Source organism: Hyaena hyaena, unplaced genomic scaffold, assembly GCF_003009895.1.
Source record: "Hyaena hyaena isolate Hyena2069 unplaced genomic scaffold, ASM300989v1 scaffold_281, whole genome shotgun sequence".
NCBI classification, from domain to species: Eukaryota; Metazoa; Chordata; class Mammalia; order Carnivora; family Hyaenidae; genus Hyaena; species Hyaena hyaena.
The window spans coordinates 701,429-710,258 of record NW_024080914.1 but is presented as its reverse complement, the minus strand read 5'-3'; the positions used below and the strand labels follow the sequence as shown (position 1 = coordinate 710,258).

The window sequence follows — 8,830 nt, the reverse complement described above, 5'->3', positions numbered from 1 at the left end:
TATAATTAGCAATATCATACTTAAAATATTTCTAATAGGGTAGGTCTTATGTTAAGTGTTCTCATCACATCAAAACCTAAAACATAAAAATAAAAGAGGCTAGAGGAAACTTCTGATGATGCCAGATATGTTTATAGTGCTGACTGTGGTCACAGTTTCACAAATGCATACTTATCTCCAAACTCATCAAGTTGTGTGCCATTAAGTACGTACAGCTTTTTGTATGTCAATCACACATCAATAAAGTGTTGTAGAAAAACATTTTTTAAAAGATCTTAAACACACAGAAACATGAGAGAATTCTTCCCTGGGGATAAAAAAAAAAAGTGAAGTTTTAAAAGTTGAGCAGAGTAGAAAATTTGGGAATGATGTGGAACCGGGCCCCAGAAAATATAGCCTTTCTCCTTTCTTGTGCTGAGGGTTTATGAGGAGACTCTAAGAGTTCAGGAGGACGCAGGGACAGTAATAGCAAAACAGTGACTCTCATATTTATTGATCTCTTTCAATACACTAAGGGCTGTAGCCACGTTGTCTTTAATTCTTCCAGAACTCCACTACATCTTCATTTATTTATTTAAAAAGTATCTGTTGAACATTGTTGTCAGCATTTATGTATTTATGTATGTATGTATGTATTTATTTATTTATTTTTATATGTCTCTATTTTATTTTTAGAGACAGAGACAGAGCGAGCGGGGGAGGGGCAGAGAGAGAGGGAGACACAGAGTCTGAAGCAGGCTCCAGGCTCTGAGCTGTTAGCACAGAGCCCGATGCAGGGCTCGAACCCACTGACTGTGAGATCATGACCTGAGCTGAAGTCAGATGCTTAACAGACTGAGCCACCCAGGTGCCTCACCATTTATTTATTTTTGAGAGACAGAGAGAGCACCAGCAGGGTGCAGGAGTGGGGCAGGGAGAGAAGTCATCTCCAAGCTCCAAGCTGTCAGTACAGAGCCAGATGCGGGGCTCGAACTCACAAACCATGAGATCATGACCTGAGCCGAAGTCAGTCACTTAACCAACCAAGCCACCCAGGAGTCCTTGTTGAACATTTCCTATGTGCTAATTAGTGTGCTAGGTGCTCAGGATACAGAGATAAAATCATCATGGTCCCTGCTCCTGGACAGCGTACAAAATAGTAGGAGAAAGAGACGTTAAATATAAATAAACATTCAATGGCATGTAATAGATGACATGGAAGGTGTGACAGAGTAACAGGGGGATCCACTTCAGGGAGAGTGGTCTGAAGGTCTCTCTTGGAGAGTGACATATATGCACTGACATCTATAGAATAAGGAGGAAGCAGGCAGGCAGAGAAGGATCTTGAGGCAGATGTGGGTAAACTCCTCCAAGGAGCTGATAGAGAATCAGGCCAAATCCAAGAGAGAAGGGTGACTACTGATGGCCGAGGTTGCAGATGGGCCAGGCCATACAGAGCCACGGAAACTCAGTTTCTTTCTGAGTGACTGGGAAGTCTTGCAGGGTTAATTTTAAGCAGACAAGTGAAGGGTCTGATTCATATTAAAAATATTACTCCAACTGTCTTGTGGAGAATGGACTGGAGTGAGATAAGAGCAAAAGTTGGGGAAATTTCTTTGGAGTTTACTGTAGTCCCCAGGTTGGAGATGATGGTGGGTTAATGTAGGATGGAGGTTAAAGGTTTGGAAAGAAGTGGGGCACCTGGGTGGCTCAGTCGGTTAAGTGGCCGACTTTGGCTCAGGTCATGATCTCACGGTTCGTGGGTTCAAGCCCTGCGTTAGGCTCTGTGCTGACAGCTCAGAGCCTGGAGCCTGCTTCGGATTCTGTGTCTCCCTCTCTCTCTGACCCTTCCCTGTTCATGCTTTCTCTCTCTCTCTCTTTCTGAAATAAATAAAAAACATTAAAAAAATTTTCTAAAGAAAAAAAAAGGTTTGGAAAGAAGTGGTTTGATCTAACATATATATTTGGAGGTAGAGTTCAAAGGGCCTGGAGATAAAATGGCTGAAGTCAAGGATAACTCCAGTTCCTGGTTTGAGTAACAGGCTGATCCCCATTTTTCAGTCTAGGAGACCAGAGCTCAAGAGGTTCCAGACCTTGTCCCAGGAGGTATGTCTAGGAAATGATGTATGAGGATTTGGGAATGGGTCCATCTAATTCCAGAAGCAGCATACGTAACCAACAAGCAGTACTCTCTCCCAGCAAATCAAGTTCTGCTGCTCTTGGAAGGGAGAGAATTTGTTGTCTTCTGAATTATAACTCCCTGTCAACCACAACACCATCAGTTGCCAAAGAGAAGGTCAATGTCTAGGCTTGTTCGCTGAAGCAGGCTTTGGCCTGGAGCAGATTAGAAAACGTTATTTGGATCCCATGTTGGAAATGATGTTATTCCTTAGATGTTTGACGTAGGTGAACAGGTTCTAGTCCTAAGAACTGGAAGTGATAATCCTAGATATTCAAGTTCTCCAGGCAGAAACCAAGCTGTGTTTGTTCTCTCCCGTGGGATCAGGAGAAACTGTGTCATTCCTGAATTCCTTCTGAGACTTCTCAGCAATTTAGATGACATTGCCAAGGGCAGTTGTCCTGGGAGAAATGGGTTTATTCTAATGGAAAAAAAGGAAAATAAAGCAGGTTAATAGGGACCAGAGTCTCATACTACCTCTCGTGGCTAATGAGGAGGTTTGGAGAGCACTAACTGACAGATACGGACACTGAGCTAAGGCAAAACTGAATTAAAAATTTAATTTAAACAATTTAAATTCAGGTAGGTTGAAAACTCAGTGATGGGTGGCAATCCCAATATAAGAGAACCTGTTGGTTATGTTTTGGTGATGTCCTGGTATTTGTGCATCTATCATGTAGCCCCTTTACTTTTACTTCACTTGAAAAGTTATAAGTGTGAGGAGAGAGATAAGCTGTGAGAAGAGGGGATGACCATGGGCTTACCTCGTTGAACTGATGAATTACGGAGTAAATTGTGGAGGAATCAGTGCTTTTCATAAGTGTTGGGTTATTTGTTTCCTGTAAAAAATAATCATATACATTTGACTCACACAAAGACATATTTGTGCATAGATATATTCTCAGGAAAGACAATGTGACACAGAGTGATGATGTCAACATCCTTCAGGAGGAAAAGGTAAGAGTGTGTGTGGCAAGAGGAGCTGGAGACCAAGCACCACTAGCTCTCAAGCCAGAGAAAGCTTAGTGACATTTCCTGAGGACCACACAAGAAGCACAACACCCCAGCAAACTGGTGGACTCAAGAGCCGGAGAGGGACAGAAGGTCAACCTTATTGGCAGGTGGTGTGAAGAAAAGGAAGCATTCTTTCCTGCATCTGACTCTACTGTCCTTCCTCCCTCTTAAGAATGGGCTTCCAGGGGCGCCTGGGTGGCTTAGTCGGTTAAGCGTCCGACTTTCGCTTAGGTCATGATCTCAGGGTTCGTGGGTTCGAGCCCCCGCGTCGGGCTCTGTGCTGACTGCCAGCTCAGAGCCTAGAGCCAATTTCAGAGTCTGTGTCTCCCTCTCTCTCTGACCCTCCCCTGCTCACGCTGTCTCTCTCTCTCTCTCCTAGAAATAAAATAAAAATATTAAAAAAAAAAAGAATGGACTTCTATGCCAAAATGTATAAAAGTATTGTATCTTTTGTCTTAGCTCTTCGCTAGTTACACTTGGAGGTATTGCCGGCTCCATTTAGTCCCTGTGACTCAAACTGCCCGGTCATCATGTCATTGGGTTCTCCTCAAGCCTGGAGAACTGATAAGTGGGAGGAACACCTGATTTTAAGAATGGCTCTGCTTGGAACGTGAAATACAGCAATAACAGCAGAAGTCCCCCGTGCTCATGGGTTTTGACATTTAAAACGAATTAAGAAATATTTAGGGCATTATGAAAACCTGTGAAACTTTTCAAAGTACAATTTTTTTCTTTCTTAAGACGAAGTTAGCAAATTTGCTGGAGATTAGTTTATGGGATTGTTGAGGGTGATTCATCTTGTCTTCAAGAGAGAATTGGAAAGGCAGTAGAAACATTTGAATGAGTGGGAATACCCTTCTTGCTACCTCCCTTTAAGGAGCCTACCTTGTAATGACCATGAGGAGCTGTGTGAAGGGACATTTGCTTGGGGAATCTATGATTTCTAGCTGGATCATTGCTTCCATCAGTTAGTGAATGCTGAGTTATCTTGGCTTCCTTTTCAGAAGATGGATGCTGTTATTTAGAAAGGTCCACCTGTGGGTGTTTTACTTTGGGGGTGGTGGGAAATTGCTGATGTGTGGCAGAGGAGTTCCTGGTGGCTGCCCAAGGCCATCTGTTATGTTGCAGAGGGGAGGGGAGGGTTGAAGACTGCTCATGCCTTTACTGTCTTCTACTGTTGCAAATACTTGCCCCACCTCCACCCTTCAGAGAATGTTTCTCAGTTCCCTTATTTCCCCTCCATCCAGAGTGAGAACCCCCACCCTGCTACACAATTGTGTGCTCTGGAAACTCTCATACTTAATTGAACTCTGATCCATTCAGCAAGTATTTACTGGGCTTTGTGCTTAAGGAAGAGACAGAAAAACATAATTTTCACTTCCAGGCAGTTTGTGTTTAAGCTGTAAAGGGACAAGACTTGCTGATGAGTCACACTGTTAGAGGACCATGTGAAGTAGGGTATGAGCAAACACATCATGGGGTGAGAGCCCTCGGGGCTGGCAAGGTTCCCCCCCACCAACACTGTAGCTGCTGCCACTGCCTCTCCGCTCTTCAATGGTGTGTGTCATTGGATTAATGAGATGATAGTGGTGACAAGTTTGTGAATAAAGACTCTAAAAATCATGCCAATGATGGAATATAAAGCTGAAGGGACTCACCCTGTTTGGATGAGTGACCTGAGCATACACGGTGTTCCCCGAAGAGATGGAGACATATTCTAAGTTCCTCATGTTCTCTGCTGTTAACACAGGAAGGCACAGTCAGTGTCCTGCTCTCTCGGGACCTCTGCTCACTCCACAGCACTTTTCTGCCCCAAAGAGGCAGTTGTTTGAGGCAATGCCCTTCTTTAGGGTTCATTCATTTTTTTTACAGTCTTTGAAGTTTTGGGTTGAACTAGAACCTTCTCAGCCATGTTCTCTATTTATGGCCTCATCTCTTGGGGACAAGTGATCTTGAGGCATCCTAAAGTTTCAGAGTCTCCCTCTGGATTCACATGTGGGCCAGTGAGCTCCTGGGACCAAATAGCATTGCCTCTACAAGGGCCAGAGAACCTCATTGACAAGCTTAATGGAGCCAGGTTATGTCACTTATATAGTATTAGTAAATTTCCCAAATTATATTACAGATGATTATACTATGGATGGTAATATAATATAATATAATATAATATAATATAATATAATATAACTGACAAGAAAATGGAGGCTCAGAAAGTTCAATTAACTTGGTGCAAAGTCAAACAGGAAGTGATGGAACAGGAACTCGGATGTCTGCCCTCTAACCCTGAACCTCATGTTCGTCCTCTACACATAACGTCGTGTATCTCTTACCCATGAAATGAGACTCACAGCCAGTCTGAGTCCAGAGCTGTGTTCCTGTCTCTATATCACATTTTCTTTTGGGACTGGGTCTACTCAGTGTTCAAATCCTGACTGAAAGAGTGACAGGGTCAGGCAGTTTGTCTTTGGACATTTGATACTCTAACCCTGTCCCTGTGCTGGACATGCTGGTGAATAATGGACAGTGAGCCTTTCACTGGTACCTGGTTTCTCATCAGCAGGGTGGGGAATGCCCCTAATCCAATCCCTGGGATCCTTCAGGGACAGACATGCATAGTTACGGGTCATCTCTCTGGCACCATCTGGTCTACCTGAGTAATGACATTCTGACTTCCTCCTCTCATTACCCAGCCCTCTGACCAGCCCCTTTCCTCCTCCATTAGGCTCTCCCCATCTGTTTTAGGATTGGGAGCTAAGAGTTTGCAAGCTCACCAGAACTCTGGGTTTGCTGAGCAGAGAAGTGAAAGATGCCTAAAAAATAAAATCAGGGAAATTGAAGTTTGTGAGTGTAGTAAAGAGGCCCCCACACCCTCCCCCTCGCCCACAGGTGTCTCTAGAGGATGTGGTGTGGGGGTACCTGAAGGGGAAGGGCAGCCAGGCCTTGAGGCTTGGCCGTGCATTTTCTGGAGAAAGTTAGCAAGTGTGTGGTCACATCCCAGGGACTGTCCCAGTAGACCTTCCTCCCTCCCTTTACCTGTCTTGCGCAAACAGTATTTCTTCCTCCAAAGAAATAACCCCAAGGTGAGCATACATATGAAAATAACTGCAAACACTAATATAAGCCATCCAGTATATTTATTGTTCTCATTCAAAAAATCTGAAAAAAGAAAAAAGAAGTTACGCTTGAGACACAGGGAGTGTTTCCCTCAGAGTCTCTGCTGAGCCTCTTCTAGGCCACCTTTGGGGGCTAAGTGGGCTCTGGCTCTGGGCAGCCTCTCTGGGAGTGGAAGTCCATGTGGCGGACCGGATGGGAGCCTGGTAGAGCCAGTGTGGGGAGCGGTTCTGACTTCCCAAGTACTTGGCCCCTGGGCTCCGAGTGGGCTGGAGGAGCAGGGGGAGGGAGGGAGGGAGGAGAGGCCTCTGGAGACAATGAGAGGCATGGACCTGTGGGAGGTGTTAGTCCTCTCCCAGCAGTATTTGGTGGCCTCTCTCTGAGCCCCTGTTTTGGGAAATGACCTTGGGCAGAAGGGACACACCCCACCCCAGAGCTGTTCAAGGCTCTCGGGGAGACCCGAGACAGACTGTTACCTTTGCAAAGACTCCAGGTGGAGACAGAGAAGGATAGTTTGGTGACAGGATTCTCAGCTACACAGGTGTACTCCTCTTCACCGGACTCCCTGGGGTCCCAGGACAGAGTGAGGTTTGCTTCATGTATAGTTACGTTTCCTGCGACTTCCCACCTTAATAAGTTGTTGTCATTCATATTATCCACAGAGCAGGTCAGGTGGATCTCACAGGTCCCATTCTTGGACAGCCACATGTGGTTGGCCACTTCTAAGTTCTTCAGTCGTCCTGAACGTAGAGAAAAGGCCCAGACTAAGACCAAATGGCTTGGTTGAGGCCACTGTGAAAAATACCCTTCCCACCACATAATGCTTCTGTATTCCAGCCAACACTCTACTGTATGTTATGGTCTGTCTACTCTGTAAATAATTTGACTTGTATTGCCTAACTGATGGCATCAAGGTGTGGAGTGACAAAATGATGAGGACATCAGCATGGGACAGAGTAGCCAGGGAGAGGAGTGAGTAGGGACACACGAGGGCTGTCACCAACTAGTTGCATGATTCTGGACTGCTCAATTTATTTTCTGGGCCCCAGTTTCTCCCTGGCATCCTTTCTAGTCTTGGACATTGGCCTTGTATGAAGACATTTGGGAATTTAGCTGAGGGCCAACTCTCCCTTAGCCAGGGCAGAAACCAGTAAACCAGATTCAAGAGCCCTGTTCTCTCCACCATCAGAATTCCCTAGCTGGGGAGGAAGATAAAAGCTCAGTGTCGTTGAGGAGTTGTACTTCTCACTAATCTGACGGAATGCCAGTCCTCAGTGTATCTGATGCTGGCTCCAGTGAGGACAGAGACCCCGATGTGGAATGTCAGCAAGACAAAATGGGAAATGTTGGGGATCAAAAAACTAGGGAAAGAGAAAGTGAGGAAACTGAATGAGCAAGTAATTCTGGAGAGCCAAGAAATGCCATATATTCAGGCATTTGAGAAATTTCTAAGAGCAGAGACCAGAAAATATTGGCTATTAAGATGTTAGTAGCGGGGTATCTGGGTGGCTCAGTCGGTTAAGGGTCTGACTTCAGCTCAGATCATGATCTGAGGTGCTTCACATTCTATGTCTCCCCCTCTCTCTCTCTCTCTGCCCCTCCCCCACTTGTCCTCTGTCTTTCTCTTTCAAAAATAAACATTAAAAAATATTTTTAAAAAATGTCTATAGCTGTGAATCAGTGGGGATGTGGGAGGGGTACAGAAAAGGCCCCTGAGCTGAGCTTGGCCTGAGGGTAACGATGACCCAGTAAGAAACTAAATGACCCCAATTGTCTGGTGGGAACATATTGAGGAATGCTCTAAGCTTAGTTAATGGAGTAGAGGTGGGACATATCTTGATAGGAAGGAGATTTCATGGAATGGAAAATGTTGGATTTGGAGTTAGGAAGACCTTGGTCAGACTTATGGTTTTGTCATTTCCTGGTTACATGACCATGGAGACGTTTTTAAACCTCTCCAAGCCTCAGTTTCCTTATATGTAAAACCAGGCAACAGCATCAGCTTCTCAGGTAAACATGAGCATTAAATGAGACAGTGTCCAGCACAGTAATGGCAAATATTTGGCATGAGTGTCACATTTCCCTCAACCTGTGTCTATGGCTGACCTCAAAAATCTCTCGTTAGCTTTTTTCAGTTAATAAATATAAGACTGCCTACTTGACATTTCCACTTGGATATAACGTGTCTCTTAAACTCTACATGTTCAAAAGCATTCCTGGTTTTCTCTCCCAAGCCTGCTCAGTCTGTAGCCTTCCACACCTTGGTTGATAATCACGCCTTTCCAGTCACTCAGGCCAAAAGCCCTAGAGCCTCTCCTGACTTACCTCTTCATCTCATGCTACTGCCACCACATCAGGATACCCTGCTGTCTTTACCTCCAAAGTATATCCAGAACCCAACCGCTTCTGTCTGCTACTACCACCCTCGTGCAAAGCAGCAGCATCTCTTGCTTGGATTGTCTGGTACATTGGTGTCTACTGTTGTCTCTTACAGTCTATTCTTTTTTTTTTTTTTTTTTTTTAATTTTATTTTATTTTATTTTATTT

At 44.7% G+C, this 8,830-nt stretch overlaps 1 protein-coding gene across 3 annotated transcripts in view; it reads right to left on the bottom strand.

Moving 5' to 3' along the window:
- Positions 1-1,873: 1,873 nt before the first annotated feature.
- SLAMF6 (SLAM family member 6) overlaps positions 1,874-8,830 on the bottom strand; it is a 26,008-nt gene continuing 19,051 nt past the window's right edge. The window contains exons 3-8 of one of the 3 annotated variants that reach the window (XM_039246389.1): positions 6,760-7,023; positions 6,206-6,328; positions 5,944-5,982; positions 4,831-4,910; positions 2,923-2,997; positions 1,874-2,579 (exon numbers count right to left, since the gene is read on the bottom strand). In XM_039246389.1, the coding sequence (XP_039102320.1) occupies positions 2,532-2,579; positions 2,923-2,997; positions 4,831-4,910; positions 5,944-5,982; positions 6,206-6,328; positions 6,760-7,023 (629 nt within the window). In that variant the 3' untranslated portion in view covers positions 1,874-2,531. The remainder of the gene's footprint in view (positions 2,580-2,922; positions 2,998-4,830; positions 4,911-5,943; positions 5,983-6,205; positions 6,329-6,759; positions 7,024-8,830) is intronic. The other 2 variants (XM_039246390.1, XR_005530872.1) reach the window with 2 other exon arrangements.